This window comes from Chanos chanos, chromosome 9, assembly GCF_902362185.1.
Source record: "Chanos chanos chromosome 9, fChaCha1.1, whole genome shotgun sequence".
NCBI lineage: Eukaryota > Metazoa > Chordata > Actinopteri > Gonorynchiformes > Chanidae > Chanos > Chanos chanos.
In genome coordinates this window covers 29,911,674-29,924,539 of record NC_044503.1, presented here as the reverse complement: position 1 = coordinate 29,924,539, position 12,866 = coordinate 29,911,674, and the positions used below count along the sequence as shown (strand labels likewise).

General features: G+C 39.6%; 1 protein-coding gene across 1 annotated transcript; it reads left to right on the top strand.

Moving 5' to 3' along the window:
• Positions 1-992: 992 nt before the first annotated feature.
• On the top strand, positions 993-12,548 carry LOC115821603 (uncharacterized). Its single transcript, XM_030785411.1, has 12 exons — positions 993-1,397; positions 3,026-3,121; positions 3,239-3,469; positions 3,616-3,638; positions 3,720-3,838; positions 5,548-6,087; positions 8,480-8,928; positions 10,605-10,700; positions 10,825-11,055; positions 11,212-11,234; positions 11,317-11,444; positions 12,004-12,548. Exons 1-12 carry the CDS (start codon positions 993-995, stop codon positions 12,546-12,548), a joined length of 2,886 nt encoding a protein of 961 aa, XP_030641271.1.
• The last annotated feature ends 318 nt before the right edge of the window (positions 12,549-12,866 follow it).

The following is a 12,866-nucleotide window of genomic DNA, read 5'->3' as shown; positions in this document are numbered from 1 at the left end:
CTGTAAATGGGTCTGAAATTCCTTTGCTAGTTTTGAGGTGTTCAAGTTTGTGTGAAAGAGAGCAAATTTACAACAAATATTTCTATATGACCAACGTCTGGACCAATGGCTGTATACCTACGTCACAAGGTTCCAATTGCGCTGCGAAAGTACCTACCCTGAAGTAGGAGCTAAAAAAGCCCCTCAAAACAGCGTTCTAAGAACTATAATTGTTCTAAGTTCCTGCGGTGCGAACACGCGAAAAAGGGGGTGCTTTCTCCAGCAGTTCTAAGAACTATGGAAAAGTTCCCCCGGTGCGAAAGCGCCTAATAAGACCACAAATTAAACAGTTCTCTTATTCTGAACCATATCTGGTCAGATGCTATGATAATTTCTCACATCATCCTGTCAGTGTTATATGTCAGATTCACTTTCACTGCTTTTCTTTTCAGAGAGGGTGACATTTAACCTCTCTGAGCCTCTCTTGACCTCTCAAAAAAAGTCATAACCTTATAACCTAAGTAGCAGCTGTCATTAACAGGAGTAAGATATAATTTTTAAAAACACATATAAACCTGCACATCAGTTACAAAGTAACACATTCAAAGTTAAATCACATTTACTGCTTAAGAAAAACAGCTTCCTTCCCTTACCTTGACCCTTGGACGCCACAAGGTAAGGAAACAGCCAATCAGAATCAGTCCTTAACCAAACTCCACCCTTATCCACATTCAGTTACAACAGACAGAAGGAACTAGAGTGCAGCCTGTTTAACTCTTCATAAATCTGAGTATAGTTAACTTTTATACAACATCAAAAACAACAGGTGAGTGATAGATGATTTTGTGTGTTTGGAGAATAAGTGAAATCAGTTATTCAATGTTTTCATAGGTCAGTGGAGTGAATGGAGAACAGAATGCTGTGAAACTCTTTGTTTTAACTCTGAACGTAAAAAAAAAGTTAACGTGAACTTGATTTTGCAGGAGCCATTGCAGGGGAGGGGCTGTCAGAAAATGGCCTCTAAAGCTGTAGTATCAGTGGAAGATTTGACCTGTCCTGTGTGCTGTGACATCTTCAGTGATCCTGTTTTCCTGTCATGTAGTCACAGTGTGTGTAAAGTCTGTCTGCAGCAGTTCTGGAGTAAAAAAGGATCACAGGAGTGTCCTGTCTGTAGGAGAAGAGCATCAAAAAATCTGCCTCCTTATAACCTGGCTCTAAAGAACTTGTGTGAGACCTACTTACAGGAGGGAAGTCAGAGATCTTCATCAGGGTCTGAGGAGTTCTGCAGTCTGCACAATGAGAGACTCAAACTCTTCTGTCTGCATGATAGACAGCCTTTGTGTTTGGTGTGTCGGGATTCAGAAAAACACACAAACCACAAATTTCGTCCACTAGATGAAGCTGTGCCAGGTTACAGGGTGAGATACGTTCTCTGTTCATTTTATATTTTAAGAGAAGTTGGTGTTGTTCTTAATGAGACTCTAGATTTTTGTGGTGCTTCAGTGATGTGGTATATATATATATGAGCAGGTACGTAATAAATCAGTATTCGCCGTCCTGTATTTGTGTTGGGGTTGTTTGGGAACATCTGATAATGCAAGGAAATTTGGCAAGCCAGACTGAGACAAAACAGGTTTAAACACACAGAGTAGATGCCCAATTTGTCTGTGCTCTAAAGTGTCTGTGGACCCATGACTCAACTCCACCTCCACCTGTGGTGTCTAAAGGAGGAGCAGTAACACAGAAAAAACACCAAAACTCCACAGCACACCAGCATGGAAATGACTCAAATCAGAGCACATCAGCAGGTGTAAATTAAAGTGAAAAGTTTATCACACTTCACATGGGTGTCCCTCCAGCCGACCCACCAGTACAGAGACAGTGTCAGTGGCGGACCCACGTTCCCCTCGAACATATGAGAGAGACAGAATGGGGGTGTGCGATTCCCAGCCAGGCGGCCAGGGTCCTTTCTGTGTGGAATTTGTATGTTCTCCCCGTGTCTGCGTGGGTTTCCTCGGGGAGCTCCGGTTTCCCCCACAGTCCAAAGACATGCAGGTTAAGCGAATTGGAGACACTAAATTGCCCCTAGGTTTGAATGTGTGTGTGAATGTGTTTGTCTGTGCGTCTGCCTTGCGATGGACTGGCGACCTGTCCAGGGTGTTTCCCTGTCTTTCGCCCTATGAGCACTGGGATAGGCTCCAGCACCGCGACCCTGATTAGGATAAGCGGCTTAGATTATGAGTGAGTGAGTGAGAATGAGGGTGGTACACTACAAGAGTGTAGTACTAGAGTACACCACTAGAGTGCACTACCAGAATACACTGGTAGAGTCAAGCCGTACTGTATGTATTTGGTACCCTTTTGAAATTACATTTAGAATTATGCAATAGACCAAATCTATTACCTGTTTACAATCCCTATGGGAAATATGACTGGTATCAGCACCTTTCCAAAGAAACTCAATCATTAACAAAAGTTCTATGAAGATCAATATGTCTAGGTGAAATGTACTTTCACTATATCCTAATTGTACATCATTCTTCATATGGGTTTGTATCAGTTACACTACTAACGTTTCAGTACAAACGTCTGATCAGTGGTTTATGGGCCGGAGTCTTATTTCCCACCAACCATCTTAGGAGTTTGACAACATATTAGAAAATCCCCCCCACCCCCACCCCCAACCACACACACACACACACACACACACACACACACACACACACACACACACTCTGTAAGTAATTAGACTAATCACCAGTGCAATACTCCATGGTGGCTGCTGGCTCAATACAGACATTCAGAAATTAAGAGTTTGTCATTGTTGATGTTGGTGCCTAATGACAGATATTACAGAAATAATAATCATTTTAATATATGAAAAAGAATGCAGTTGCCAATCTGTGCAGTAAAATACACAACAACTTTTGTGCCTTAATTAACTTTTTTGAAAATTCATGTCTAGTCTGTTTCCCAAGGAAATTTCAATGCATCGGGGAAAAACCCCCCAAAAAACAGTTCACTATTTTTTTCTGTTATAATCCAGGAGGAACTGAAGAATGCACTAAAACCCTTACAGGAGAAACTGAAATTTTTTAAAAAGGTTAAACAAACCTGTCATGAATCAGCAGAGTACATTAAGGTGAGAATAATGAGAAATGAGGAATGAACATATATTGACAATGTCTAATGACTTAATACAGAAGGAAGAGATATGTTTAAGAAAATCTCACACAAATCTAAATATTGCTCATTTCAGACTCAGGCTAAACACACAGAGATACGGATTAGAGAAGAGTTTGAGAAACTTCACCAGTTTCTACGATATGAAGAGACAGCCAGGATAACTGCACTGAGAGAGGAAGAGGAGCAGAAGAGTCAGATGATGAAGGAGAAGATGGAGGAGATGAGCAGAGAGATATCATCTCTTTCAGATGCAATCAGAGCTATAATAGAGGAGATCAAAGCTGAAGACATTTGGCTCCTGAAAGTAAGAAACTAAGCAGGTCTTGCACTCTCTGTCACTGTCTTTGTTCTCTCTCTCTCTCTCTCTCTCTCTCTCTTTCTAATAAATCCTAAACATTCAATTGATAGCTGATGATCAAGGCATTTATTTATTATAATTTCTTTTCACAGAACTTTGATTTCACAAAGAGAAGGTAAGTAACCTGTCTCTTAACTCTCTTCTTTTTCTGTGATACAAAACCCACAGCAGCACTGACTCCTGAATGTTATTCCAGAGCCCAGTGCACACTGCAGGATCCAGAGATGCTTTCAGGAGCACTGATTAATGTGGCACAGCACCTGGGCAACCTGAAGTTCAGAGTGTGGGAGAAGATGCAGGACATTGTTCAATACGGTGAGTTTACATGAGAGGTAGGCTAATTAGATGGGGAAAAAATCAAAAATCAAAAGATTTTACAAGTCATTCGGTTATGCATTTTGCTCATGTATTTTTGATCACTTTCTAACAGTTTTACATCAGATACTGGTCTGCATGTGAGATAAAAGACTCCTATGAAAGACTGGAGTTGATATGATAGATTAAAATATGAAATAATTGAGAGAGAGTAAGAGAGAGAGATAAGAGACTTTGATGTGACAGTGGTTTCATTTCAACACATTTGCTCTGTCTTCCTTTATAAAATGTTTCCATTTGAGGTTCTAGTAAATAAAAGACAGAAATTTATGTGGCAGTGTGAAACACAACACAACAGATCAAAACACAGGGCAAACGTAAAGGCACCAGAAATTAATGCAGGTGTTTAAAACACAAACACAACACAGCTCACCCTCAGGGGGAGAATCTCGAGTGTTAGAGCAGATTAAACCCAACTCTGAATACGCACAACTAATACAACACAAACACAAACACACACACACACACACACACACACACACACACACACACACACAACTAATACAACACGCACAGCCAAAGTAACGCACACACAACTAATAAAACACTCAAACAATCGTTTATTTTTTCTGACAACTTTTTCCTTTTACCCCTACATTTTAACAAAATATCTACACTTTCTGCTCTTTACATTTTCAAAATAGGCTCGTTACTTTAGGGGAACTATCGATTATTTTAATTTCGCATCAACGCGCGCTTTCCCGACATCAAGACCGCTTTCAACCTAAATGAAGGGAACAATAAAACGTAGAAAAGACGATCCCATGATGTATCCTGCCGTGCATATCACACACGGCAGACGTAACAAGACGAAACAGATAAGAAACGGAGATTTGACCGCGGTGAAAAGGCATTTACTGAATGTGATGTGCGTGACACGGAGAACTAGGAGCGACGTGGATGAAAGTAAACCACACGACATTGCCGACGGAGCAGATTCAGAGCAACAAGACATTCCCCATCCATGACCTTATTTAAGAGAAATGTTTGTTAGTAGTCCTACAGAGATAAGGGAATTTCTAACAAAAGATTTTAAGGCTAAATTTGATCTGAAGTGTGTTCTCGTGTTGTGATCACATTCTTTCGAGGTTGGTGACACTGAAAACTGATTTGCACATTGGAGCGCAGTTCATGTTCATCGTTTTCAGTATACTGTTTTTTATTTTTATTTTTATTTTATTTTTTATTTTATTATTTTGACGTGAGGTTCAGTTAGCTTTGCACAGAAACAGTAGAAATGTCCTTCAAAAGGTTAATTTTTCACTTCTGTACTTTGAGTATATTTCAGAGCCTGTACTTTTTCACTTTTACTTGAGTAAAGAGTACTTCTACCTTTAGCAGAGTCTTTTTTCATACAAATATCTGTACTTCTGCTTGAGTGAACCGTGTGTGTACTTTTGCCACATCTGAGTCTCAGTAATGACATCGCTGTAGTTCATATGTATTTACACAATTGACTTTATCATTATACAAACCACTGTCTCTATGAGTGATGTTTTGTTTTTGTGTCGGATTCACTCTCCTTCTTCTCTGTTTTCGTCACTTCTTTGAGTCTCAGTAATCTGTGAAGATAAATTAATAACATTATGAATATGTAAACAAACTGAACATTCAATCTCTCTCTCTATGTCTCTGTTCTCTCTCTTCAGCTCCTGTGATTCTGGACCCCAACACTGTAGGACCATATCTCATCCTGTCTGAGGATCTGACCAGTGTGAGATTCAGCGATGAGAAACAGCAGATTCCTGATAATCCAGAGAGATTTGATGAATTTCCATGTGTTCTGGGCTCTGAGGGCATTAACTCAGGGATACACTGCTGGGATGTTGATGCTAGGGAGAATACACGCTGGTCCTTGGGTGTGATCACAGAGTCAAACCAGAGGAAAGGAAAGACATTCTTTAAAACAGGCGTCTGGCGTGTTCAGTTACATGGTGGTAAATACTGGTTGAAGGCCTCAGGAGAGTCATCTACTCCACTGACAGTGAATAATAAACTCCAGAGGATCAGAGTGGAACTGGACTGGGACAGAGGAAAACTTTCATTCTCTGACCCTCTAAATAACACACACCTACACACCTTCACAGAGACTTTTACTGAGAGAATGTTTCCATACCTTGGTAATGGCTGTAAACTCTCTCCTCTGAGGATCTTACCAGTGAAGTCTTGTGTAACAGTGAAACAGAACAGTTAGATCTGATACTGTCTCTGTTTAAAGTAAAATGTTTCTAGTCTTATTGCCTCTGTCATTCATATTATTTCTGATCAGAGATCAGAGCAGAAAGTTGGTTTTTCTAAAAGTGGGCATGAAGCTTGTCAGCCTGTTTATCTCACACTACAAGAGGAGAGTGCTACTTCTGAAGGAATGTGACAAGTCTTAATAATTTGAACATATAAAATGAAACACAGTATGAACTAATATATCAGTTTAATGTAGGCGATGGCATATGAATCTCTCTCACTGAATGTAGTGTTAATATGAGCGCGTAGAAATGATTAATTAATCCTTCGGAGGAAATCTCTACTGTTTAAGCATGTCATGAGAATCAGGGAATTGACTTAATCTCGTCCTGTGACATACACTGCTCTTCTGGTTTTGAATTCAAATTGTTTTGAATTGACACCAAAAGCCGAAGAAAAACAGTAAGAAAAAAAAAAAAAAAAAAGCCCAGAAGAAAAACCAATCTGAATGTTTGTAATTATGTTGGTAAACAACTCATATTAGTGTGATACTGATGCATGCTGCCGATGTATGTAAGTGATTCTCTTATCTAAACACACACTGTAGAGACAGTGAGAGTTTCAGTGTGTCTCAGGAGACCCCAAAAGACGACTTCATTTAAAATGAATGTAAAGTGACAACGGTTACTGCAGAACTACAGGTACCACTGTCTGAAAAACTGTTGCTGTCCTTAGCAGGTGTTAAATGAAGTCTTATTTTCCAAAAAAACCCAAAAGACGGTGACGGTACCAGTGGGCAGAGACAAAGGCAGTAGTCAAAAACAGGCAGAGAAGGTCAGGCACAGAGAGACAGAAAAAAAACAGGCAGAAGTTCCAAAAAAACACTATCCAAAAACAGGCAGAGGTCAAAAAGGTAACATGAGCGATGCAAACAAACACAGGAAACATGAAAATGGCAAGATAATCCCCCAAACTAGTGGGGAAACAGACAGGGCTTAAATGCAGTGGCTGATGAGGTAAATGGCAGCAGGTGAGTGGAAACCAGGCAGGAAACAGTGTAAAACATGGACCGGAGCAACCTGGAACAGACAGACAAGACATGCATGACAGGACACAAGGAAAACATGGACTAGGATCTGGAAGAGCAGGGCTGGACTGTGACAGCGAATCATTTCTTTTGTAGACCTTTCCATTTTGTTTCTTTAATCTCAAATGCTTACAAGATTGATATATCTGACAGGTTTGTGAGTCTGAAACGTCCTAGTGTTGAGGTGTTGAAGTTTGTGAGAAAGAGTCAAAATAAACAACAACTATTTTTATATGAACCGCAACTAAAGTAACCAGTCAGACAAGGCCAACTAGATACCTGTCAACCTCTGACCCATTTCAATCTCTCTTGATGATCATAAACTAAACACAGCACGACAGTTTTGTGATCTAGGGTGATCAGTCTGAGTTAATTCAGTGAGGACGGTTAAACTGATTCCTCCGTTTAGTCATTCAGACTGACCAGATTCACACAGATGGTGATGTTTGAGTTGCCAACCAAACTGTGAACACTTGCCCTGAATAAAAGTGTGTGATAAGTGAATTAATGTGAGTGTCAAACACACAGAGAGGGTGTGAGGGATTCATATGTGACCATTGGCCTAAATTTTTCTCACACTCGACCTGATTTTTTTCAGTCAGAAAGTCATATGGCTGTGGAACTTATTGTTTGATATCATTTGCTCATTCAACTCCACCAGTCATGTCAGAAAGACTAATATTGAGTATTAGCAGTGTGTACTTCATATGAGGGACAAAGACGTGTCATGAACATGTCAAACTGCTGCAAATCAAACCGCAACTTGTTCCTCATACTTTCATATCCCTAGTGGTGAAGTATGTCTTAATCTAACCTGTTCAACTACAATCCATAAATCAGCCCATTGTCACAGATGAAATCTTCTCAGATTACAGGAACCAGGAGTGAAATTCACACCAAGTCTCTCTGCTAGCTCTGATCTGGTCACTCACTGGTTGGTACGATGTGACTGGGTTGAGAACAGTTACTCGAACACACAGAGCTGAATAAACATGATCCATCAGCAGTGCCCCACGTGACTCACTAATATACTCAGACTAAGTGTTTATTCAACAAGTTTAGACACATTTTCAGTCACTATGCTCATTTATAGAGCAGCAGCCAGTCAGAATCCAGAATCCAGAAAACTCCACCCTGTAAGAGCCTACCTGAGACAGGGAAGTAAAGTTCTGTCTTAAAGTAAAGGAATGTAAAAGATCTACTTCTGTTCAAGTGAACTGAGGATTTACTAAGTGTACAAGTCAGAGTGGACTGAAGAAAACATACAGAGATTCCTGTGTGTTTGACACTAAAGAGTGAAACTGAAAGTACAGTTGACACTGACATTAGAGAGGGTCAAGTATTACTGTCTGAGAAAATGGCTTCAAGAGCTTCGCTATCAGAAGAGGATTTCTCCTGTCCTGTGTGCTGTGACGTCTTCAGGGATCCCGTTGTCCTGTCATGTAGTCACAGTGTGTGTAAAGACTGTCTGCAGCAGTTCTGGAGTAAAAAAGGATCACAGGAGTGTCCTGTCTGCAGGAGAAGATCATCAAAAGAAATGCCTCCTCCAAACCTAGCCTTAAAGAACCTGTGTGAGGCTTTCTTACAGACAAGAACTCAGGAAACTTCATCAGGGTCTGAGGAGCTCTGCAGTCTACACAGTGAGACACTTAAATTCTTCTGTCTGGAGGATAAACAGCCTGTGTGTGAGGAGTGTCAGACTTCAGGAATACACAAAAATCATAAATTCTGCTCCATTAATGAAGCAGCATGTAAACAGAGGGTAAGTAACAGACTATGCATTTTCAGCTTTCTCACATGAAAAACAAGGAAAGAACGCTTGAGAGAGAGAGAGAGAGAGAGAGAGAGAGAGAGAGAGAGAGAGAGAGAGACAGAGACAGAGAGAGAGAGAGAGAGAGAGAGAGAGAGAGAGAGAGAGAGAGAGAGAGAAAGATTTGTAATATAGAAAAACACAATCACCACACCATACTTATCTGAATAATGACTTAATGTAAGATCAAATAAAATCATATACAATAAATGTGATGCATATCAATCGAGACACAAATCTCATGACTGAACAGAAACAGAGAATGAGAGAGAGAGAGAGAGAGAGAGAGAGAGAGAGAGAGAGGGTTAGTGAATGAATTTTTATCTGTATGCATCTATGTTTTAGCAAAAATGAAAAGAATGAATATTGTTGTTCAGAATTAATACTTTAAAATGCTTAGGAAGGTTCCCCACTGAGTGAAATGACCCAGAAGTATTTAACTGGCAGGCGTGATAAGAGTTGGTCGAATTCTCTAAACGCTAAGGAAAGGTGCTTCAGTGCTCCCTGTCATATCTCCTTTAGCATAGGGGATACTGGACCACCCTTTACAAAAGGAGATACTGCCGTCCCACAACTCCTTGGGGAAGAAACATTTGGCCGTTCACGATAACAAATGATCAACATGACTGACAAGAGACGTTTTTGCCCGATGATGTTTTTAATTCAACGTGTTTGAAACTTTCGAATGATGACATGCACAGTAGTAGATTTGTAGTCCTATGTTATGCTTATCTTACATAAATTTAACAATTATTTTCATACAATCATACTAATTGGGATTCATGAAGATAAATATGAGTGGACAGGAGGGTGAGCGTGAGCAGCCATTCAAAATGTGAAAACCGTTTTGGTTCACTTTTGTGGCTGGTAGCCTACATTCCCTTTTTTTATTTCAATTCCAATCTTGGTAATGAAGGGACATTTCTTGCCGGGTTGTCCACGTTTATATAGCCTGCGTGAAGCAACACGGTGAGAATGTGCTGGGCGATGTATCTGAGATGCACTTTCAGTAGTTCATCTTTGGAACCTTGTGGTTTCCCCAAGGAAGACCCACATAAATAACATCCACCGTTGCGTAATTATGTAATCTAGTTCAAGTGGAGTAGGATTCTCTTGGCACTGCAGCTGTCTTATGAATTCCCCTTTCAATCTTCATTGACCTTGTGACGTTTTCCATCAAGGTCAAGAAAAAGTGGTTAGGAAAGGAAATTGGGCTTTTTTTTTGGACTATATTCGGATGCACCCAGGGTGTGAAATGAGAGGAACTGCGAAACAGAACCCAAACCGACCCCTAGATGGGGAAATATGGGGAACAGGGTGTGACAATAAGACTCTTCTATCAACCTCTGATTTTATGTTGTGTGTTGGATTCATTGATTTCTCTGTATTAAATTCTGTGACTCTGCACTTGGATCTCCTGACTTCATCACTACAGTTATTTTATGCAGTATTCATGAAGAGTATGATAAACAGACTGTCATGTGAAGTCTCCCTTAAAAATTCTCTGTTGCTGGAATGAACTTTAAAACCTGAAGTGTATAAACAAATCAATATCACAGTGATTGTATCTTTAATAAATACCAGTGTAACATATCAAACAGCTCTGTTAAAACAGTGATGTGTTCTAGGAGGAGCTAAGGACTGCACTGAAGCCCTTACAGGACAAACTGAAGATCTTTAAAGACAAGAAACAAAACTGGAATAAGACAACAGAACACATTAAGGTATGAATAAATCACTGATGCTTACAATAGTAATTTCAGATTATACATGATGCATGTTTAAATAAAAGTGTGAAAACTCTGTGAATGGGACACACTGTAATTTACTCTAATGTATCTTCTCTAGAACCAGACTGTACACACAGAGAGGCAGATTAAGGAGGAGTTTAAGAAGCTTCACCAGTTTCTACGAGATGAAGAGACAGCCAGTATAACTGCACTGAGAGAGGAAGAGGAGCAGAAGAGTCAGATGATGAAGGAGAAAATTGAGGAGATAAACAACGAAATATCATCTCTCTCACAGACAGTCAGAGCCATAGAAAATGTGCTAAGAACCGATGACATGTCACTCCTACAGGTAAAAGCCAAAAACACACATTCTGTCTCCCTGTTTTATTAGTCATGTGAAAAGACGTGTCGTTTAACTGATTCAAAGTCATTCAACAACTCAGATATTAATATTAAGTATAATCCTTAACAAGTCTGTGCAAAACGCTTGTTCCCCTTGTTTTAGGATTTCAAGACCACAATCAAAAGGTAAAATTCCAACATCCTCTTTTTCTTTGTCTGGGTTTGAACCCAAATGTCTGTCATTTCTGATGTTGTGATGTTTTTCCAGAGCTGAATGCACACTTGACAGACTGCAGAATCCAGAGATGCTTTCAGGAGCACTGATCAATGTGGCAAAGCACCTGGGCAACCTGAAGTTCAGAGTGTGGGAGAAGATGCAGGACATTGTTCAATACAGTGAGTTTATGTACTAATGATGAGATTTCAAATATCATTCAGTGATGTATTTTGCATATGAGAGAGAGAGAGAGAGAGAGAGAGCGAGAGAGAGAGAGAGAGAGAGAGAGATGTATTTGTAAGAAAAACACAATCACCACACCATACTAATGTGAATAATGACTTAATATAAAATCAAATAAATCATATATAGTAAATGTGATACATATATATTATATATATTAAGAGTAATACATATCAGTAGAGACACAAATCTAACATATGACTGAGCAGTGTGGATTTAAACTCAGAGTGTAACTGGCTGGAATAAGAAGAGAATCTCAGAGTGTTAGAACAGATTAAACCAACTCTCAATACATACTAATACATGTAAAACCATGTAATGCAGTAATATCACTGTAATATCACTATAAATATGTAAACTTGCTTGTGTCATTTTCTTTTCTGTTCTCTTTACCAATGTAGTGAAGTTATCCGTGAAGATGAATTAATAACAATATAGAATTGTAAACATACTGAACAATCAGTCTCTCCCTATGTCTCTGTTCTCTCTCTTCAGCTCCTGTGATTCTGGACCCCAACACTGCTAACCCAAAACTCATCCTGTCTGAGGATCTGACCAGTGTGAAAAACAGTGATGAGGAACAGCAGATACCTGATAATCCAGAGAGATTTAATAACTACCTATGTGTGCTGGGCTCTGAGGGCTTTAACTCAGGGATACACTGCTGGGATGTTGATGTTGGGGACAGTACACTCTGGGACTTGGGTGTGATCACAGAGTCAAACCAGAAGAAGGGAGACACATTCTTTAACACTGGTGTGTGGCGCATTCGGTTATATGATGGTAAATACTGGTCGTGGGCCTCAGAAAGGTCATATGTTCCAATGACAGTGAATAATAAACTCCAGAGGATCAGAGTGGAACTGGACTGGGACAGAGGAAGACTCTCATTCTCTGATCCTCTAAATAACACAAACCTACACACCTTCACACATACTTTCACTGAGAGAATGTTTCCGTTCTTCTATAATTACTGTAAACTCTCTCCTCTGAGGGTTTTACCAGTGAAACATTGTGTGACAGTGGAACAGCACAGTTAGATCTGATACTGTCTGTACAATTAACTCACATCAAATGTCAGTTATTGTGTTTAACAAACTGATATAAACATTCTACACATCACATCACATCTAATTACAGGACAATAACTTTATATGATCGTTAAAAAAGAGTTAAATGCAATTCACTGATTATTTTCTCAGCATAATTTTCAAACAGATTTGCAGGGAATCGATTGATTGTCAATTTTAACAACTCAGGTGGTGTAATTATCCTTAAATCTCATCACTTACATTCTATCTTATCTCAAAGGGTTTTGGGTTTGGAAAATGCTCTCTACTGTCACACCCTGATTCTCT